Source organism: Chinchilla lanigera, unplaced genomic scaffold (genome assembly GCF_000276665.1).
Source record: "Chinchilla lanigera isolate Chin_1 unplaced genomic scaffold, ChiLan1.0 scaffold00110, whole genome shotgun sequence".
Taxonomy (NCBI): Eukaryota; Metazoa; Chordata; class Mammalia; order Rodentia; family Chinchillidae; genus Chinchilla; species Chinchilla lanigera.
In genome coordinates, this window is record NW_004955511.1 from 5383061 (window position 1) to 5406266 (window position 23206).

Here is a 23206-nt window from a genome sequence, read left to right on the forward strand (position 1 = left end):
CTTGAGGGATAGGTCTACCTTTGTTCCAATCAGCTAGGACCTAGGAGTCGTTTTCATAGATATTAAATATGGAAGCTAGAGGGAATGAGTAGGAATTATACAGAATAACAAAGGTCATCCACAATTTTAATGATAGGAATCTGTGGGCCATAATTTTTTAGCGATTGAACACTCCATGTTATAACTGTCCCTCACTTGTGAAGCCTACCTCTGCAGAGTATAATATGGTCCAGCCTCTCCTGTGGCTGACACAGGCATGCACTGCAGACTCTCACACTCCAGCGCCTTCAGCCAGGCTTTCATTGGGAAGACAGCACCACTGAGCAGGAGAATTAGCCATAGTGACCAAAATCCGGTGTTCTCGGACCTTGTCAATGTGGAAATATGGTCACTTCTAGAGGGCCTGAGGTGACTGGGACAGCCACCACATAGCATTGACTCAGTCTAAGGTTAGCAAAGGAACAAACTTTGGAGATTTTTGTCAAAATAATTATAATGGAGATTTGGTGCACAAATGTCTATTGGGGAACCATAGAGTAGCACAAAACAAGCAGTGTATAATTAGACTCTCTCTCAGGTTTAGGTACCTTGTCAAAGACATCATGAAGATTAATTTGTCTCCACATTTTCTTACAGAAAAGAAAGACCATTCATCCTCTCATTTCTCTGTTGTATCTTAGTGAAAAATGCCACGAAATCGTCTATGGATAAAAAAAGAATTGAGAGTGCTGGGGGTAAGAACTAGGTGTTACTTGAGTGCATACATAACTGTAGTGTCACAATTTCTAAACTTGTAAGGGATCATGTAAGTCCATGATGCCCCTCCACCATGGACTCCCCAAATGCAGCAGGGTTAAAGAAAGGTTAAAAGGGTTAAAGAAAGGTTAAAGATCTTAATCCTGCAAGGGTTATGTAGCCTCTGTTTTCCATCTGTGTCCAGAGCACATCAGCTCTATATTAAAGTTAAATAAAGTAGAAATTATGAATCTATCCACTATGTTTCAATAACCCAACACCATCACAATCTGCTTATAATTTTAGAAACTATGACTAGAGCCTGGAACTGTGTATAAAATCTCTTTACAAATCATTTTATCCTAAATATTATATACCTACACTTATCAAGGGCAATATTGTTTTAGCAAGAGACACATAGAAAAATGGAATAGAACGCAGGTCAGAAAGCCTGCCCAAGCAGAGCCAGATGATTTTGATAAAAGTAATTCGCTGGAGGAAGTGTAGTTTTCTCAACAAACTGGATAGCCATTGGTTAAAAAAAGAGAGAACTTTTAAATTTCCCACCTTATAAAAAATTAATTCAAAATGGATGATAGATATAACTATTAAATGCAAAGCTATAACATTTTTAGGAGAAAGCATAGGAGGAAATATTTGGTATCTAATAAAGAGTTCCAGACATGACACTAAAAGTATGGTCTACCCATAGGAGAAAAAATCCTGAGTGGCTGCGCCATTTTATATTTCACTGCCCAGCATTTGGCCTGGTCACTATTTCTGATTTGAGTTGTTTTTGATAGTTGTGCAGTAATAGCTCATTCTAGTCTGCCAGTCATCTGGTGGCTAATGATGCTGAGTGTTTTCCTATGTTCTTATTTGCCATCTGTATGTCTCTTCAGTGAGTTGTTTCTTTATATCTTTTGCTGATTGGAAAATTGCATCATTTGAGTTTTCAAATATAATCTTCTAGATATAAATCTTTTGTCAGATATGTGGTGTGCAAGTGTCACTTCCCACCCTGAATCCTGCCTTTTCATCTTCCTAACAGTCTTTCTTAAAATAATGATGTCTAAATAAAAAGTGCTGAATGCAAAAAGCCAATCTCAAAAGAAGCCTAATAAGTTGTTCCGTTTATCTAACGTTCTCAAAACAACAGAAGTACAGATACGGAGAACAGAGCGATGACTACCAGGAGTTAAGGACGCCGAGGGGAGGGTGAGGATGAAGGCGTAGCACGAGGGGTATCCTTGTGGTGATGGGATAGTTCTGTATCTTATTGTGGTTGGTTACACACAGGTACACGTATGGCACACAGCTGCACACACACTATTACATCAAGGCCATATTCCTCACCCTGATATGCACAATAGTCATATGAGAGACAGTGGTTTTGTGAGACCATCACCTTTATTCACCTTGGCATTTTCTTGATGCATGTTCCTTTCAAGGTAATCTGAGCAGCTTCGCTGAAGATAAGGATATGTAATATAACAACCACTGTTAATTCCTGTCATCTTGCTTTAAAATCCTGTGTCATTTTTATCATGTTTGCACTGTTTTGTTTTTCTCTTGGTTGTTATTATGTTGTTACTGTGTTTTTATTCTCTTTAAAATAAAATTTTAAAAAAGCTGGACGGGATCGGGAAATGATGAGTGACCGTGTTCCTCTCTCCCAGGTCATACAAGTAATGAACAGCATGTTTATTAATATGCTGGGGGTGCTCTGGAGGTTCTTCTTCCTCTCACAGCTGACTGTGCTGTCAACCATATACATTCCCCTTGCACTGCTGCTGGGATACCCGTTCTGGTCACCGTTTTGGGTGAGTAAAAAATGTAATTACTGATGGCTGTTCATTAACTTCTTCACTGTTTTATTTTCAGGAGAAGAACATTAAAAATAAAAATAAAACAGTTTCAAAAAAGGCTAATAGAAGGATAACAATAATTAATGCACTGCATATTATTATCTCCATAGTAGTTATTGAGAGTACAAGATATAGGCGTGAAATATTGTCCAGACAATACTAACACAAACCTTTGCTTTCAATGAACTAAGAGAAACTACCTGTGTAACTATCTTAACTGTCTTGTGTATATATTTTTTTCCTTTTTCACTTCCTTCCTTTCCCATTTCCCCCACCACAGTTTCTCTTTTCTTTCAAACAGTTTCTTCCCAATTCATAAAAATTATTGTACATTTTGGATCTTACTGACTCATTCAGGGTCTCACCCTAGTGAGACAATATAATGTTTACACATGTAGGTCCGATTTATTTCACTTATGAGTATGGTCTTGATTTGCATACATTTACCTGTAAAAGTCTCAAGTTTATCCTTCTTTATGGCTGAGTAGTACTCTGTCACATTAAAAAAAAATATTTTTTATCCATTCACCAGTTGATGGGCATTTGGATTTTTTCCAGGATTTAGTATGACAAATTGTGCTGCTATAAACATGGGTGCACATGTATCACTGTGGTATGATGTTTTTAATTCTTCCAGGAAGATACCCAGAAGGGGAATAGCTGTTTCAAATGAGACCCCTAATTTCAGTTTATTGAGGAATCTCCACACTGATTTCCACAGTGACTGTACCAGTCTACACTCCCACCAGCAGTGGAGAAGGATTCTTTTTCCCCACAGCCCCTCCAACATTTGTTATTGGTTGATTGCTTGATGATAGCCATTCTTTCCGGGTTGAGATGGAATCTCAGTGTTGTTTTAATTTGCATTTCTGGGATGACCAATGATGTTGAACATTTTTTCATATATACATTTGCCATTTGTATTTCTTCATCTGAGAAGTATGTATTCATCTCAGATGCCCATTTTTGGATTGGGTCTTTGAATTTGGGAGGCCTAATTTTTTTTCAATTCTTCATATGTTCTAGATATAAGTCCTTTGTCTGAGGGACAATTTGCTGTAATTTTTCCCAGTCTGTGAGTTGTCTTTTCACTCTGTTGGTGTTTTCTTTTTTGCACCAAAGCTTTTCAATAAGATGAGATCCCATTTGATTCTTTGAAGTATTTCCCCTGCAGTCTGGCTTTTGTTCATGAAGTCTCTGCCTACACCTATGTCTTCAAGATTTCTACCTATTTTCTCTTCCAGTAGGTTTAGTGTTTGTGTTTGAATATTTAGATCTTTGATCCATTTTGACTTCAGTTTATTGCATGGTGATAGACATGGGTCTAGTTTCAGTCTTTGGCATGTGGAAAGCCAGTTTTCTCAGCACTACTTATTAAAGAGGCTATCTTTCTTCCAGTGAACGTGTTTGGCTCCTTTGTCAAAGATAAGGTGGCTGAGTATGTTTGGAGTTGTGTCTGCATCTTCTATTCTGTTCCACTGATCCTCAGGTGTATTTTTTGTTAACATCATGCTGATTTTATCGCAGTAGTTTTGTGGTATAATTTCACATTAGGGATTGTGATGTCCTCTAACTTGCATTTGTTGTCAAGAGTTGCTTTTGCTATTCCAGGTCTCTTCCGGTTCTAAATAAATTGTAGGGATATTTTCTCTAGTTCTGTGAGCTATACTAATGGTATCTTGATTGGGGTTGCATTAGATCTGTATAACAATTTTGGGAGTATGGCCATTTTCACAATGTTGGATCTTCCTATCCATGAGCAAGGGATATCTTTCTATTTTCAGATATTCTCTTCAATCTGCTTTTTCACAGTACTGTAAATTTCAATATGCAGATCTTTTATTTCCTTTGTTAGATTGATTCCTAAGTATTTCATTTTTTGAGTGCTATTGTAAAGGGTTTGGTTTCCCTAATTTTTTTGTGTGACTTTGTTGCTTGTGTGCAGGAATGCTATTGATTTTTGAGTGCTGACTTTGTATCCAGCTACTCTACTGAATTTGGTTATTAAATCTAGGAAGTCTTTTGGTGGAGTTTTTGGGTCGCCCACATACAGTATCTCTGCAAATAATGATAATATAATTTCTTCCTTTCCTATCCTATTTTTTTCTCTTCTCTAATTGCTCTAGCTAATGTTTCCAGAATTATACTGAATAAGAGTGGTGATACTGGACATCTTTTTCTTGTTCCTGACTTTAGCATGAAAGTTTTCAGTTTTTGACCATTTATTATGATGCTAACTATTGGTTTGTAATAGATGACTTTTATCAGATTGAGGTAAAGACCATCTATTCTAATTTTCTGTAGAGTTTTTATCATGAATGGGTGTTGGACTTTGTCAAATGCTTTTTCTGAATCTATTGAGATGACCATGTGATATTTGGTCTTTGGTTCTGTTAGTATGGTGTATGACATTATTGATTTATGGATGCTGAACCATCCCTGCATCCCTGGGATGAATCCTACTTAGTTATGGGGTATAATCTTTTTGATGATTTGCTGCATTCTGTTTGCCAGTATCTAATTGAGGATTTTTGCATCTGTGTTCATTAGGGGGATTGGCCTGTAGTTTTCTTTTTTGGTTGGGTTTTTCTCTGGTTTTGGGATAGGGGTAATACTTGCTTCCAGGAATGATTTTGGAAGTCCAGCTTCCCTTTCAATTTCGTTAAAGAGTTTCAGCATGAGTGGCATTAGTTCATCTCTAAATTTCTTTTAGAATTCAACAGTGAGCTTTTCTTTGTTGTTAAATTTTCAATTACATATTCAGTTTCATTTGCTGATACTGAGTTACTTAGAATTTTCATAGCTTCTTGATTTAGTTTTGGCAATTAGCTTGTGTCTAGGAATCTCTCCTTTTCTTCTGTGTTTTCCATCTTATTAGAGTATAGGTTTTCACAGCAGGCATTGATGGCCTTCTGGATTTCTGTAGGATCAGTTGTGATTTTCCTTCCATTCCTAACTGCCAGAATTTGTGCTTTTTCTTTCCTCTTTTTTATGAGATTAGCTAATGATTTATCAATTTTATTTATTCTTTCAAAGAACCAACTTTCTGATTTATGATTCTTTGTATTGTTTTCTTAGTCTCAATTGCATTAATTTCTGCTCTTTGTAATTTTCTCCCTTATATCAGTTTTTTTTTTTTTTAGTATATGTGCTGCCAGAGCGAGCACTTGTATGAGCTTTAGGTTTGATTTGTTCTTTTTCTAGAAGTTTGAGGTTCAACATTAGGTTGTTTACTTGAGCTCATTCTGTTTTCCTGATTTTAGAGTTCTTTGCTATAAACTTCCCTCATAGGTCAGCTTTCACTGTGTCCCATAAGTTCTGGTATGTTGTATTGGCAATATCTTTTAATTGAATATATTATTTAATTTCATCTTTACTTTCCTCTGTGAACCATTGATTGTTCAGAGGGGTGTTGCTTAATTTCCATTTGTTTATATAGTATTTGTGCTTGCTTTTGTCATTGATTTCCAATTTCATTGTGCTCTGGTCAGATAGTATGTTTGAGATGATTTCAATTCCTTTACATATACTTAAGTATATTTTGGGGTCTAATATGTGGTCTATTTGGGGGAACATCCCATGTGGCAGCTGAAAAAATGTGTATTCTGATGTTTTGGGAGGGAACACTCTGTAGACATCTACCAAGTTCATTTGTTCACAAACCTGGTTTAATTCTGATATTTCTTTGTTGATTTTTCGTCTAAATCTATTTGTGAGAGTGAGTTATTAAGGTCCCCCAGTACAACTGTGTTAGTGCTTATTTGATTTTTCATTTATGTTAAAACTTATTTTATATAATTGGGTGCACCAGTGTTTGGTGCATATATATTTTCATTATTATCTCTTTTTCTTGGAGCTTTCCTTAACAAGTATGTAGTGACTTTTGTCCCTTTTGATCAGTTTTCCCTTAAAGTTTACACTATCCACAAATAGAACAGCTGCCTCTGCTTTTTTCTGGGTTCTATGGCATGGAGAATTGTTTTCCACCCTTTGCCTTTTAGTCTATGCATAGCTTTTTGGGTTAAATGTGTTTCTTGAACGCAGCACATTGTTGGCTCTTGTTTCTTTTTAATAAACATTTGTTATTGTACTTCCACTTCATGGAGACAAACACATCATTTACAAGAGTACTAAAATATAAAATAGTGATAAACCTCATGGATCTTGCTTCTTGATCTACTCTGTCAGTCTGTTTCTTTTGATTGGTGAATTGCACTTTTTCATTTCATCTGATGACTATGGCTCAGGCAGTGTGCCAAAGAAAGGAACCAGAAGTACAAAACCCCCATTCTCAAGTAATCCATTCTTATATCTTGTTGAAAAGAACTAATCCAATATGAAAAAAATTTAGATTTTTATCAGTAACATTCTCTCATAATAAGTCTATTTCAGTACAAAGACACTCTTTCCATTAGCACCAATGGGAGGGTGCCCAAGGGGCATTTTGAGAAGACAGAAAATTGCCGATGCCTGTCCTGTCACCTACATATGAGGAGCACACATTCTGCCAATGAGGCAAGCCAGAAGAGAAAGCACAGTTGATGAAGCAATAATGAGAGACAGAGGTAGAAAAAGAAAGATAAAATCTTTGTGCTGCATGGGTCTGAGAAAGACTTGATGAAATTGAACAGAAATTTATAATTTTGGTGTATCTGATAGAACGATGATAATGTGCCCTTGTCCTTAAGTGAGGATATTCTTAAAGGAAGGGCATTTTGGTAGGTGATGGGTCCCTGTCCCTCACCAAATCCCCAGTGAAACTCACAATAATAAGGGTCATAATAATTCACGTGAAGTTTGGTCACTTGACCAGTGCTTGCTGACAGCCCCACTGGTAATTGCTCTGGAAGGGGCTTGGGAAACATCACAAACAAAACCAACGCAAGTCTTGATGCAGATGTTACTTTGGCAAGAGGTTATATACTAGGAGATGATAAGGTGGTAGAAGAACACAGAAATGAAGAGTAGGGTAGGAGGGACTGAAATTTCTGGGGAAATTTCTGATAAAGGAATATAGGTGATTGTTTTAAATTGTATAGTTGCAGTACGGTTATGAAAACGTGACTTGGTTGCTAATCTCTGTTGTATAACAAACCCCACAAAACCCATGGCACAGGACCCCCAGCATCTGTCTCCTGCTCATACACTATTGGAAGAAATTCAGCTGACCAAGGCTGAAATTAGGCAGAATTGGCTGCAAGCTACAGATTGGCTCTAGCTCGGTTCCATATATATCTCACCCTTCTCAGACCGGTAGCTACAGCAGGCATATTCTTCTCAAGATGAAAGGCAAGACTATAAGAGGCGAGCCTATCCACACAAGAGCACCTTGAATCTCAGCTTGGGCCCACTAACATCCCAACCAAAGCAAATAAAGTGGCCACATTTTAAATCAAGGGGCAGGGCTGGGGATTTAGCTCAGCAGCGCAGCGCCTGCCTGGCAAGTGCAAGGTCATGAGTTCGATTCCCAGTACCGGAAAAAAAAATTAAAAAATAAATAGATGAAGTGGCAGAAAACATGATTCAAGCACCGTGGGACTGTGGCAAGAGTACAAAAATATGAAACTTTCTTAAAATTTATATTGGTATAAATATTAAAAATTGCCCTGGCTAAAGTTTCAAAAGTACTATGTTTAAACAAGAGTGGTGAAAGTGGACACCCTTGTCTCATTCCTAATATTAGAAAAATGCTTTTTTTTTTTTTTTGGTTTTGGTTTTTCTCTGGTACCGGGAACCGAACTCACAACCTTGTGCTTTGCCGCTGAGCTAAATCCCCAGCCCCAAAAAATGCTTTTAGTTTTTCCCCATTTGATGTAATATTGGCTGTGGGTTTATAATAAATGGCTGTTATCTGTTTAAGATACTTCTACACCTATTTTCATCAGGGTTTTTATCATAAGGGGCTCTTGGGTTTTGACAGCTTTTACCACATCTATTGAAGTGATCGTGTGATTTTTATCCTAGATTTTATTTGTGTAGTATATTACATTTACTGATTTGCATACGTTGAATCATTCTTGCACCCCTGGGATGAAACTAACTTGGTTCTGGTGAATGATATTTTTGATGTGTTGCTGAGTTCTGTTTGCAAATATTTTATAGTAGATTTTTGCATCTGTGTTCATCAATGATGTTGGAAAATCTGGGCTGTCCACTCAGTCACTTGCGCATCCCACGGACGGGTGCAGAGCACGGGCCAAAGCTCTGTGTGCTTGCAGACCACACTTCTGGCAGCATGGTTGGCCAGTGTCTGCATGTTGCTGTGTTTATCTTCAGTGCCTCGGAGCAGATTGAAGGGCAAGGGGTCCACAGGGTCTGCATTTGATGAGGGGCTGTAGGTGCCAGCCTTCTGCTGGTGGCATCAAGGGTGCCCTCAGACTCACACCCCTCTCCCACCAAAAACCCCACACAGCTGAATTCACATTCCAACTATTGCTGTCCACACTGTCCACCTGAGATTCTCCCGGGACAGAGTTCAGGAGCTGAACCAGGAGCTGGGGGCTTTCTCCTAGTTCTGTCATATTGCCGTCACCTCTTTCCTGGGTCCACCCTATTAGAATGCCCATTTCTCTCCTCTAGCATGGTGGCAGTTAATCTTATAATTACTAATTATAATCCATAATCATAATTATAATCTTATAATTAATCCATAATCTTATAATTATGGAAAACATGGGGATTTTCTGAGCTTAGGCAGAGGGATACTCAAAATGACTGCCTGCCCTAATTCAAGTCTGTTTCCTGTTTGTTCTACCAAGGTAAAGGGGACGAGAGCTCATAGGATGGCCTCCGGACCCAACCCTGTCTAAATCTGTTGTTTTGGACAGATATGCCAAGAGACTTATGAGTGCAGACTGCTCACAGCCCTCCATCTTCTGACTGTTTCTTTTTTTTTAATTTTTCATTAACATATATGTACATAAAAGTCCAAAGTCTTAATTAATTAACTAATGACTTTGAGTACTTCTTCATTCTTTTGTTGGCTATTCTGACATCCTCTTTTGTAAATTGTTTTTGTTATGAGGCATGTACAAATTTCTTCCCATATGTCTATTGGACTGCCTCTTTTTCTCCTATTGATTTGCTGAATTTCTCTATAGATTCTGGATAAAAGCTCTAAATGTCTTTTCTATTCTGCCAGTATCTTTTTCCCTACCAATAATGGCTGGGAAAATATCAGTCTACAGGCAGCAGCAAAGCTCTTGGCACTGCTGAAGATATCTTTCAACTAAATCAGTTCTTAGTTTTAGTTTAACTTCATACAATCTTTTCCTTGATGGATAGCACTTTTGTATGTAATCAAATAATGTGGGAGACCAGTTGAGGAGAACGGAGACCTAATTGGCCTCCTCTGTGAGCTCAAGGGAATAGTCAATATAGCTAAGACCAAATCGCTTACCTGGGCACGTAGTAATGGATAATGGAAGGCAGATGAGTCTTGTGCTACTTTAATTGCTTGTACCGTTGTCTGGGTGAGTAAAAGCAGGATGAGCCAGACACTCAGGCTCCTCTGCCCACTAGAAACAAGAGCCCCCTGGCGGCCACATGCTAAACTGACTCCGCATCTGTGTCTCTTTCGTCCTCCTTCACCCCTGTCAGGATGACAAACTAGCAGGACCAGCTTCCTGCATGGAACTCCTGCACAGGGACATAGCCCAGGGTAGATCAGTTTCCTACAAAATAAGTTTTTCCTTTACCTAAGTTCAGGAAGACATTTTTGTATTCTAATCTAGAACCTTAATCCTTTTACCTTTTGTGTAGAATTTGTGCTATGTGCTTCTTACATTTAAATGTGTAAACTGGAGCTTGAGTGTTTTCTGAATGATGTTTTTAATTAATAAAGTATGTCCACACTATATTAAATCCACTTGCATATGAGTTGACCAAGAAATAATATCATAAAATAGTACATTCATTGGAAATATCATCTTGTTATTCACCGTTTGGGCTTAATAAATTATGATTGACAACAACCAAGTAGGTTTTTGGTACTTCTCCGATCATAAAGTCATTCAAAGTACTTTCTAGAATCCATTTCCAGTCATGTAGAGACATCATAGCTTTCCCCCAGCTCTGTAAAGAGAAAACCTTTGAATTATTTCAACAATTTTCTCACAGTCCCACTGAAAAAGTAAAACGTTTGTCAGCACTACAGAATTCTCTTATCTTTTAAGTTTTATATAGACACAATAACTGAGTCTTCATAAATTTCTTTGTTTCCAGTACCTGGTCTCAGGAGTCCTTGCAATACTAGCAGAGAGAAGGCGCACAAGGTTCATGGTGAGTCAGAATGCGCATAGTGCCTCCGGTTTCCATGGCAATAAGAGGAAAGTTGGTGGGGAGTTGGCATTATCTGAGTCACGAGACATCTCAAAATTTTAGGAGGATAGATATTTAAAATATTAAAGAACGTTAGTTTCTGCATTTCCATCCATAATAAAAGTACACACCACAGCAACAGAAACCTTTGCTGGATTTCATTCATCATGAAGGTAATTTAGGAACTGTGTAAGATAATTTAGAAAGTAGGTCAGTATGTTAAACTTCTATATGACAAATGAGTGCACATTAATTGTCAGTTGTGGTTAGGGACATAGCTCAGTAGTAGAGAAGTGCTGGCCTCAGTAGTAGAGAAGTTCTGGCCTACAAAGCCCTGACCTTGATCCTCAACACCAAAGGAGAAAAACATCAGTTGTGACTTGTAAGGGTGGCTATCTTGAGATGATCCGATGTGTCTTACTACCATCTTCCTTTTTCCCTTCTTGGCTTTCTCACATGTCTAAGAGCTTTTGCTGGAGGGCGAGAGAGGGTACGAAAAAGCAGTGAAGGCATGCGGGGTCCGCGCACCAACTTCCCACCATGAACGCAATCATGCACTAATAAAAACTCGAAAAGAGAACTTTTCATTGTTATGAGGGAGCCTGAGTAAGGCGTTGTGAAGAGTGTGGACTGCACTGACTTTCTCTACAACGTCTCGAGTTTTGTGGCGCTGGCCATCGATATGGAAGAAGTTTGAATAATTATGGAAGAAGTTAGAATAATTATGTGCATTAACACCAGGAGGTTGATATGTAGGATGGTGGAGGAGAGTATCCATGAAATTTATTCCAAGAAAAGGAAAACACTGGGAGAACAACCAAAGTTAAGTATTTCAGAAGACTATAAATTATTCAAGACCACAGCAGAAACTGCAAGTCCTCCCCTCAAGAGATGCTACTAAACCTCAGAAAGACAGAAGGGTCTGTCAGGCTTTAACGTGGGGCTGTTCCTATCTCCTCTCGCTCCTCAGCTCAACAGCATGGAAAAGCTGGAGATACTGCAGCCAACAGGGAAAGCTGACATAGTGTCATCCTCTGCTGTAACCCACCCCTTCTAAGCACATGCAATATTTTTTCGGAACCTGCAGCTCCCTGGAAAATTACTGTTCCCAGGATATTGTAGCTATTTGCAGGGACACAGATTTCTGTTCACCATGAAAACAACGCCCTGCCCCTCGGCAGCTAGAGCAACGCCGATCTGCTGATGCTGGTGCACCTAGATAAGGCTGTGAATTCAGGTGAATAAGAGCCTGAGCAGAACTGCATAATAAATTTCTGAAAACAACCGTAGGGAGCTTGGAAAGGCTCTGACAACTTCTATACAAGGTGGTGAGACGAGGTTCCCAGAACTTGCCTCCGCCACGCACACAAAAACCATGACAACCGATCCGCAGCTCACTTGTGAGCCAAGTAGGGCTGGAGCCCAGCCAAGGGGAGGTAGGAAACCATGCGGGATTGAGACGGTGGTATAAGGCACAGAACGAAGCGTATCGTGACTACACCATGGCTCTCTGGCAAGACAGCTCCTCAGCACAAGGGCAGGGTGAGCAGGAGAGTCTCAGTGGCTTCCACTGCAGTAGACCTCGGCACCCCAACTCTACAAGAGTTCACCAACATCACAGTTCCACGTAGGGAAGCCACCTGGAGTCTGCACAGCATCTTTGACCCAGAGAAGTTCCTTATCTGCCCCCAACCCCTAGAGTCCAGACAGTTACAGCACAGTTAACACACGGGGGGCCACACTGCACTGCCAGCACGCCATGAAACGTGTGCTGTCCTGGGACCCGCAGGAGTGTGTCAGACAAGGCAACACCACCGACCGAACACAGCAGCACCCTAGCGAAAGATGCCAGCCACCCTGTGGGACTGCCTGATAAAGAATCGGAAAGAATAAGTACAAAGAAACACACTGAGATTCAAGAGATTACCGACAATTCGATGAAGTTAGGAAAACAAGTCATGATATGAGTGAGAAGCTCAGCAAAAAGGTCCAAGAGATTGTGAAAGAGAAACGAACAGAAATGTTGGAAATGAAGATCTCAATAAGTTCAAAAAACCAGTTGAAATCTCAACAGACTGGATCGGGTGGAAGAAAGAGTATCTGAAGTGAAAGACAGGTCTTTTAATATACCCTCGTCAGACAAAAGGAAAGAAAGATAGAGAAATTAATAGGGCCTCCAGAATGTATGGGACAGAATAAAGGGAACAAACTTTTGAATTTTAGGGGTACATGCAAGTGAAAGGGAAGGTAAAAGCATAGACAACCTCTTCCATGAAGTCATAGCTGAACACTTCCACAGTCTTGGGAAAGATACGCACCTCCATGTACAGGAGCCCCAGACAGAGCCCTGACAGAGCGTGTTCGGCCAAACTGGCAAGAGCGCAAACCTCGGAATCCTAGGAACTGCCAGGGAGGAGCCGAGTCACCTTTAAAGGAAGCTTCATTAGGTTAGCAGGTTGCCAAGAGGAAATTGGATGACATATTGCAAGCTTTTTTAAAAAAAACTGCAAGCAAACAGAACTCTACCTGTCAAAGGCATCCTTCAGAAATAAAGAAGGCATATAAACTTTCCAAGACAAGCAAAACTGACCCTACAAAAAAATGTTTAGTTTTACAGCCAGAAGCAAAGAAAAACATCTACGATGGTGAAAACACGTGAAATTATAAAAGTCCACTGGAAAAGAACTTGCACAGAAGTCCAGTATCAACATGGTAACCACAAAACCACACAGATGAACAGAAATGGAAGACAGAGAAAAGAAAGTCAAAACAAACAAAAAGTTAACAAAATGACAGGCACAAAATTTTATTTACTATAATAGCCGACTTTCCCACTGCAGGAACAAAATATCTGCTGCACGCTGTGTAAATCAGCAGTATCTGTGTAAAGGTTAGAAGATTAATATATTCTGATACAGTAATAGGCTGTGTAAATCCCTAGTGTCATTAGCATAAAGGTTTAAAGAAAAAGTAAAACAACAGGTACGATAATTGGCTAAGGAATGCAACCATATAAAAACATGAGATCCACCCAGACTAGAGAGTATCCAAAAACCCTCTTTAATTCTGGAGTCATATTCCACAGATGGATTACAGCAGATTGTCTGCCCATTGACCCACTGAAGGCACTTATGCTGCTTTGTTTTGAGCTCTTACAAGCAAAGCTACTCTGAACATTCTTGCAAAGGTCTTTTTCTTTCCTCTCTTTTTTTATTTTAAAGAGAATAAAAAAATAATAAAAACAATACAGAATTTCAAAACAAGATGATAGGAATTAACAATGGTTATTATATGGCATATTGTTATCTTCAAAATAGTTGCTTGAATTACCAGATATAGGCATGTAAGATTGATCAAACAATATAAACACTGTTCCTTTCAATAAACCAATAGAAATTAGTAGCGCAATTGTCTTAGCTATCTTGTGTGTGTATATATATTTTTTTTCCCCTTCCTTCTTTTCTCCTTCCCCCATCCCAGTTGTGCTTTCTTTCTGAGCAGTTTCTTTCCCTTTCACAATATCTATTGTACCTTTTGGATCTTATTTATTCTTTCAGGTTTTTACACTAGGAAGACAATCCAATGTTTACATGTGCAAGTCTGATTTATTTCACTTATGAGTATGGTCTCTAGTTGCATCCATTTCCCTATAAAAGGCTTGAGTTTATCTTTCTTTATAGCTGAATAGTACTCCATTGTATAGAAATACCACATCGTTTTTATCCATTCTTCGGTTGATAGACATTTGGGTTGTTTCCAAGATTTACTATGACAAATCGTGTACAAGTCTTTACACATATACATGCCTTCATTTTTCTTGAGTAAGTACCTGAACCCTATATGTATATTTAATCTGAACCCTATATGTATATTATATTTAACTTTTTAAGAAATTACCAAATTGTCTTCCTAAGGATTGTGGCCTATCACACTCCTGCCAGGAAGCAAAATAAATGATTTGCTTATTATTCAGGTAAATTGTTGCCAGACAACACACCCACTCCAGGAGGCCTTACTGATGTCTTTGCTTAACAAGGCTCTTTTTCTAAACAAAAAGAGATTATTCTGGAATGAGTATTTGTCCACATAATTAAAATTGTAGTAAATACTTCATTTTAAAGACTAAATTACAGTAATATATAGTACTACAATTCACTAAGCAAGAATGTTAGATATTTCAATTGTAAGAATAAATTATAAGAATAGAATATTATTAGAATAAATATTTCTATTATAAGAAGAGATATTTCAATTATAAGAATAAATTTTTATTCTTTTGGGAAAATACCCTTTAATTCTCCTGGGAAAATACCCAGAAGCTGGGTTAAGTAAGACTTCTAATCCTAGTTTTGTGAGGAATCTCCAAACTGATTTCCACAGTGGTTTCACCAACCTATACTCCCAACAGCATTGAAGAAGTGTTCCTTTTTCCCCTACAGCCTCTCCAGCATTTGTTATTGGCTGATTTCTTGATGATAGCCATTCTTCTCAGCGTGAGCTGGAATCTCAGTGTTGTTTTAATTTGCATTTCTCAAATGACTAATGATCTTGAACATTTTCTCATATATTTATTCGCCATTAGTAATTTTTCCTCTGAGAAGTGTGCATTCATCTCAAATGCCCGTTTTTGGATTGGGTCTTTGAGTTTTGAGGACTTGATTTTTTGAAATTCTTTATATGTCCTAGATAGAAGTCCTTTGTCTGAGGGGCAGTGCTTATATCTGGTAATCTGAGCAACTGATATGAAGACAACAATATGCAATATAAAACCATTGGTGAATTCCTACCATCCTGTCTAGTGAAACTCTGTATTGTCTGTAATGTTTTGTTAAGTTATTGTTTTCTTATTCTCTTAAATGGTTTGATCAATCTTGCATTCTTACATCTGGTAATCTGAGCAACTTCGTTGAAGACAACAACATGTAATATAACAACCACTGTTAATCCCTATCATTTGGTTTGAAACCCCATATCATTTTTAATGTTGTTGCTTTGTTTTGTTTGTATTTTGCTATTTTTTTTACTATTCTCCTTAAAATAAAAAGAGAATGTTTCATGTTAATTTGGTTTTCTTTCTTTCATGGAGATTTGTTGCAAACAGGTCTCTGTCAAAGGGGAAGTGGATCAAAACATGGAGGGAGGGGAGCTCGAGGAAGGAAAGGGCAGGGAAGGGGAATGAAGACGGTCGTGTGCACGGGCCGCCTCCTCACAGGGCATGTGAACACGCCGTGCTGCAAACGCGCAGCAGTGAAAAGCGGAAAGAAGAAACCATGCAATTTCTAACCCTCTGGTACACTCCAAAAAATAACAAATTAATTGAGATCATGGTCAACCTGCAATAACAATAGAGAAATATATGCTTCATGCAGTGAAACAGGTTTCAGAATCTAGTGATTTAAACTCTCATACTTTTTATCTATTTCTTATTAGAAAGGAATATATCAGTGCAGATCTGGATAAGGAAGGAAGTGTAAGAGAAGGGTCTCAGTAGCAATGTCATACTTACTACCTCCCTGGCCTCAACTACAGACAAAGGGCAGGAATGTAGCAGCATTATAAAGAGATACTGTCTGGAGTACACCGTTTGGCAAAAATGTGGCCTGAACACAGAGTAAGTAATGCCAGCCATGTAGTTCCCCACCATCCTCAAGATAAAACCCAAGTGTCTAGCAAGATAGCCTGCGCTTTTCCCACAAAATTCCCTGCAACTGACATGCTGTCTCTCCAAAATAAGCCATAAAAACTCCTAGAACATTAGCTCTCTATTCATCTCAAGCAGTAGAGCACTGTGTATTTGCCTATATTGTGAGCAGTTTTTCTTTACATTCTATTCACATTTAATAGGCGCTTTGTCATTCTCAAATTTTCTGAAAATTTTTTGAAAGCAGAGAGCATTTGTTTCCTGACTCTCAACCTGCTAACACAGAGCTTGGCTTCCATGGTACAGAATAGGCATTCAATAGGTTATTTTTCAGCTAAGTGACATGTGCGTGTTGCAACAGAGTTTTATGATCTCCAAAACTGTTCAGATGCTAATAAATCTGCAGTTCTGACAATTTCCTTACAGATCTTACTGTTCTGGAAGGATCCGAGTGTACATAAATGTTCTACTGCCATGTACTTAACGGAGGTGAATTGCACTAGCTTCCAATGGCCATCTGGTGCTGTTTTTCTGTTGCAGATGTCGTACCTGATAATAATGAACAGCTTCAGCTCCTGTCTCGCAGTGCTCGGTCTGCTTCTACTATCAGTTGAGCTTGGTGCAGCTACCTTTTCATTCAAAGCACCTATTTGGCAAATGGTAAGTACCAAGTTCCTGTGAGAGTGTCATCACGATATTAGAATTATGCATTAAATTCTCTGGTGAGTGATCAGTTATTTAAGTGTTAGAGAAGTCACAAGGGTGAGTTTCATTAGCTTACTGGATTCCAACTGCAGGTTATATCCCTTAGCCTAGGATCACCAGAATCTCAAGTACTCAAATGACAGGCACTATAAATACTAAGATAGGTATTTTAAGTGAGCCAGCATTCTATTCACTCCTGGGTCTACCTGGTAGCTATGTTATGGAGAGATACTTCGGTTGTCAAACTCAATTTGTTCCAAATTCATATGCAAACACCAAAAAGTTCAAGAACTAAACATATTTTTCCCATGAGAAGTAATGGAAAAGCAAATGCTTGGTTCTGAAGCCCAAAAATTACACTTGTAAATTCACTTTTCTGAGATTTTTTAACAAATTTTGCAATGATTTCTGTCTTTAACTCATCGTGGTTCTCAGTTTTCCTGCTAGCTTTACTGCTGGTATCACTAACTTTCTTTGGAGCCATTGTTACAACAGTTTATGTAAATAAAATACAAAAAAACACAATGGCACGCGTTAGAACACACTAACACAAGCACTGCATGTTGTCTGGGTGAGAGCAGCGCTTAGACAGAAGCGTCACCCCTTTGTGTCCGTGGGGAGACCGGAAGCCAGACTCACTCCTTGCCCATTTTGATTTGACCCTCAGATCAAGCATTGAACAAAGTTATGAGTGCCAAGCAGGTATTTTTCAAACCTTGGTGGTGGAAAGTTCAAGCTTGGAGCTATTCGCAAATCAAGGTATCACTGTATTCACGACAGGCAGCTCATTCACTCCAGGTACCTGTAATTCATAAGGCCAGTTCTCCCACGGCCTTATTGATCAAGTTTGCTGTAGCAAAATTGAATCTTCAAATAAGGAAATGGCACCCTTACACACCTGTGATTCTCAGGGATTTATAATCATATCAGAACAGTTGTTTACAGAGAGAATAAAGCTGAATTCAGGACACACATGTGACTTAGAACACATGTACTCAGTTCTATGTGCATGTGACTGTACGAACACGTCTGTACTGTCTGCGTGGTGTCTGTCGGGGGTCTGTGTAAGATTGTTCCATGGCATTTACGCTTGTACTTCAGAGTCTGTGTGTATCTGTGGCTCTGTGCGGTGGGACTGTGGACGTGTGTGTGTTTACCTACACAGGTTTGCTGGTATGGAGATAAGGTGCTAGGACAACAAACAGGAAAAAGGTACTGCCAATCAAGTTGCACAGGGAGGTGGACATAGAGGCCAAAGTCTTGTCGATGGCTTCCCATCATGCTGCCTTCTCTCATCTGCCCAGAGCTTGACAGAGGTCAAAACAAGTGCAACCCTGATGAGACCCACCAGCCCACTTTTCTGAATTGATCCTATTGGATGTTGTCTGCTTTGAAGTCCCCACCTAGTTAAGAAAGCTCTGCTTACTTCAGTATCTAGAACCCTTGGTGTCTCGGTCACTGTCTCATTGAGACCCACACCCACTACTGAAAGGAGGAGAGGTTTATCTTGGCTCACTTTTCGGTCCATGGTTGGTCAGCACCAAAGAAGAAACAGTATGGCAGACAGAAATGGTGGAGGAAAAGGCTCACACCACGGCAACCAGGAAGCAGAGAGGAGCTGGACAGGGAGATACACCCCTCCAGCTCACGACCGGTGACCCACCTCCCTGACCAGGCCCCACCTCCTGAGAGCAAGTCCTCCATAAGGTCTTCCTGCTCCGGGCCTCTTCCAAAAGCCCTGCCTACAAGCACACGAGGCTCTGGGGGACATCTGGATATGAACCACAACACTTGGTTACCTAGCTAATCCCACAGCATATATTGCTCCATATTCTTCCAGATTCTTTTTGTTCTGTGCAGTTTCGAAGATTTTTACAGTGAATGGGACCATAATTCTTCAGGGAATGACCTGTATTTGTTAATTCCATAGAGAAGCAAGCCTAGAAAGGTCAAGCTGCTCGCTCAAGTTCACAGGTCTACTCACCTGTAGAGTGACTAAGGAAGGATTTAATCTAATCCTAGGTTGTCTACATTCTAAATTATTTTACCTAAAACTGAGCCTTAACAGAATCTACTCACTGGCACATCCAAGGGCCACTTTATTGCGGCATAAGAATCCTAGTATTGTTTGACACCCTGATAAACACCTTCAAGTGATATCTTAAATAAATATAAACATCAGCATATTGTTTAATATTATATTTGCATAACAATAATAGCTCATTTTATTGAACAATCATTCAATTTTGTTCTTAACTCTTGCACTTTCCAGTTCATCTCTTGAGCCACAATGCTCATGTTCACAGGAGTTCTAAGATCTTCTTCTTAAAGCCTCTTCCTTCTTTTTTTTTGAGGTACCAGGGATCGAACTCATGACCTTGCGCTTGCCAGGCAGACACTTACGCCACTGAGCTATATCCCCAGCCCCAAGCCTCTTCCTTTTTGGTTCTGTCAAGTTATTTAAGAACACTGAGAGCCAAGGGTTCAATATTGACTCCAAACCCATAGTTGATAGAATCCTGCAGCACCTCATCCTGGAACCCAACATTTATCTCTGCTATGCTATGAACTAGTGCCACTACTGAACACTGACCTGCATAGCCCATGACGGTCTTGTCACAAAAGTACACTGATTACTGAGGAAACTTGAGACTCCACTATTATAGACTTTGTGCTTGTCCTCAACCCAACTATCCCAAGAGGATGTGGGCCTATTGGGTCAGAAGTACAATGAGCCGGGAGCTGGCACAGCCAGGCACATCCAGCCCCAGGACACGTATCCCCTGGGTAAAGTCCAGCTTTCAAATTCAAACCTCCGCTTCCCTCTCCATGAGTTCTTCTTTAGTATCATTTACTAAATAACAAGGCAAATTTGTAGATCTCTTCACTAAGTAAGTTCTGTAACACCCAACCTCAAGAGTCTCCCAATTTTATTTTCTCCAGAGTTTCACTGGCCTCAGTGAAAATTTGCTGATTTTATCTACAACAGCAAACAGGGAAAATACAATCAGCGGTCCTCATTCTCAGGAATCTTTACCAGTTTATCCCCACTCTTAATAATTATCACTTATTAACCTTATAATCAAAAACATATGCAAAGGAGCTGGGGTATAATTCAATGGTAAATCACTTGCCTAGCTTGGGCAGCACCCAAGTTTTGATCTGCAGCACCACAAAAAAAAAAAAAAAAGTAAAATATTCAGTTGTTGAAGGTAGAAAGTAGACTGAGTAGTTTTTCTATTTTTTTTATTCTTGCAATTCCGTAATACAAGACCTGTAAGGGGAAAAAACGTACATTTTCTTTTTGGATACAGAGAAGTGCTAAAATGCTCTCAGAATATCTGTTCCTGTTCACCGCACTGCAGCTGTTTGTGGCCAGTGTCGCGACCAGGTGGGCAGTGCAAGCAAAAAGAAGCAGGTGAGTGTGCAGTATCTCCCTTCTTCCTTGGCGAGCAAATGCTCTGGGCTTCTTTCCTCATGAGCCCTACCTGAAGAGCTAACATTCTGATATGAACTAAACAAATGCACGGGATCAGTAGCCTGGGGATGTGGCTCAGTGGTGGAATGCTTGCCTAGCATATTAAAGGCCCTGGGCTCAACGCCCAGCACTACGGAAAAAAGAGAGGTAGTGTCATGTACAAACTGAGTGTAGATAGCTGGGAACGCTGTGCGGTATTGCGCACTGAGATGTGTAACTGAAAACAAATGTCCTCCCCCACATGAAATGTTTCGTATTTACAGGATTTTTTCCCTCTAAACGTGTCATTTTAACTGTTTTATTTTAAAGAGAATAAAAAATTTATAAAAACAATACAGAATTTCAAAACCAGATGATAGGAAATGAACAATGGCTGTTATAACGCCTGTTGTTATCTTAGGAGCAGCTCCTCAGATTATCCGATGTGGGCATGCAAAATTGATGAAACAATCCCCACACCCTCCTGAGTGAATAAGATACAGGGTACTAGTATATGATTTTTTGTTTATATCTGTTTAATGCAACAGATAATTCCCTAGAAACAAAAGAATTTTGTAGAGGTTGTTATCAGGCCCGGGGATAGAGGAACGCTGAGGTTAATTCTCAGAATCTCAGAGAAAAACTTGAAGGTCAAAGTATAGGAACTTCAGTTTCTTCAGAAACCAAGATTTTGGAGGAAATGTATAGTTGGAAAAGATGATGCAAACTTTTCTCTAGGAAAGATGCTGTCCTCTTTCCACCACTTCTACTACTCCAGGACTAAAGACAAACGTTATCTCCAGTGACCTTATCATCACTGAGTCAGAACGCTTTGGTGAAGGATGCGTCTGCACTCTCCCCTGGTGTCCACTTCACAGGTCCAGGTCACAAGCAGGGACACAAGGCTACAGGGACGCGGACTGTGGTTTATCCGTGCATTCTAGACCAGAAGCACAGGGAGGCTTAGGAAACTACAAACCTCTCCCTGTCTTACGTACCATTCCTAAGCTCACAAATTTGATCTGGTTTGTTACCTAGGTCACAGTATTCTTAGATGGCTGTTCTCTCCCTTGACTTTCCCAGTTTTATTTCCTCAGTGAGCAATGCCATACGTACACTCACAACTTAGTTAAGCACCTGCAAGTATGCGACAGTCCCAAGGCTCCATTTCTGTCCTAGACCTTTCTACTGAGTCCCTAGCTTGTATTTGCAACTTCTCACAGCGACTTTGATCCAGATGAGCCCAACGAACCTCAAACAAAATACAACCAGACTGATCATCTCCCCCACAACATCATTTCTTTACCTCTTTTCCATTCGATAGCTCCACCGACCACCTGACAGCCCTTATCAGGGAGCTGAGCAACACCCCCACATTGAAATAATCTGGCAATTCTTCTCATACAACCCACTAAGTGTATTTCATTTCTGTCCTCCCTTTCTTTCTCTTCTGATGAAAGTTTAGACAAGCAACACAGCATGAGAGCCTATATTCTAGTGCTACATTGATTTCTATAACAATTTTGGCCTAAACTGCTCTCTTGACCTGTTTCCCAGCACACACCAAGATCAACACTGCTCCAGCTGCATCAGTTCACCTGCCACGCCTCCATTAAAACATCCCTGTTTAGGTGCCCATCCTAATTTGCAGATAACTTTGATAAAATAATGTCTACTTTGAATCCACCTGACAAAGCTGAGGAAGAAGAAGAAAAGACCAGATACATTTTTCCCTGGATATCCCACTTTCTCTTGATGCTTAGAGGCTTTTTACTGCAAAAGTCATCTCCTTTTTTAAAAAAAAGTGTGAGTTCGATGCCTAGTCACTGCAGGAATTAGGGTACTAAAAATCTGCCATTTATAGCTAGGGCAGCAATTGCTTTCAATACATTTGAAGTAAAATTGGCCACTGAATTTCCATCTAAAGGCATTCAAACTCATAATGTAAAGAAAACTTTATAGTCCTTCTTTAACATAAAGTAAATATATAAATACACACATATCATTCTTAGTTCTCCTCTAAACAAATTGGGAGGATTGAACATATGAGAACATACAAAAGTTTTCTACTCACACTAGGTAGAACTGACGTGGAGAGCAGAGAGGAAGGCTAAGAGGAAGAGGAAAGAATAACAGCAAAGAAAATAACTAAAAAGCAACAAAAGCATGTAGTTTTAAGACTTCCAATAATCAAAGAAATCCTATCAGAAATCTTTCCAAAATGCTACTGAAAATTCTATGGTTCTTTATTTGAGCGTGTATAAATGAGAAATTTACTAACATCCAACTCATCTCAGGTTCATTCAAGAAAGGAGTTCTCGTCTGTATCGAACATCACGATGACTTCAGTTCAGAAGGCAAGTTTAAAGGTGAATGAAGAACTTCTTTAGTTCAAGACGCTTCTTGGAACATGTGATTTAATTAAGGTCATCTCGATACTTCCTTTCTCCTATTTCATTAATAAAACTCAATATTGATGAA

General features: G+C 39.3%; 1 protein-coding gene across 8 annotated transcripts in view; it reads left to right on the forward strand.

Annotated features, from left to right (window-relative positions):
• Positions 1–23206, forward strand: part of LOC102026559 (membrane-spanning 4-domains subfamily A member 6B-like) — a 24927-nt gene extending 1721 nt beyond the window's left edge. For 4 of the 8 annotated variants that reach the window (XM_013506394.1, XM_013506397.1, XM_013506398.1 and 1 more), the window contains exons 2-7: positions 637–734; positions 2415–2558; positions 10827–10883; positions 17104–17223; positions 20541–20686; positions 23023–23206. In XM_013506394.1, the coding sequence (XP_013361848.1) occupies positions 687–734; positions 2415–2558; positions 10827–10883; positions 17104–17223; positions 20541–20686; positions 23023–23068 (561 nt within the window). In that variant the 5' untranslated portion in view covers positions 637–686 and the 3' untranslated portion in view covers positions 23069–23206. Of the gene's footprint in view, positions 1–636; positions 735–2414; positions 2559–10826; positions 10884–17103; positions 17224–18433; positions 18533–20540; positions 20687–23022 lie in introns of those variants that run through there. The other 4 variants (XM_013506395.1, XM_013506399.1, XM_005408102.2 and 1 more) reach the window with 3 other exon arrangements.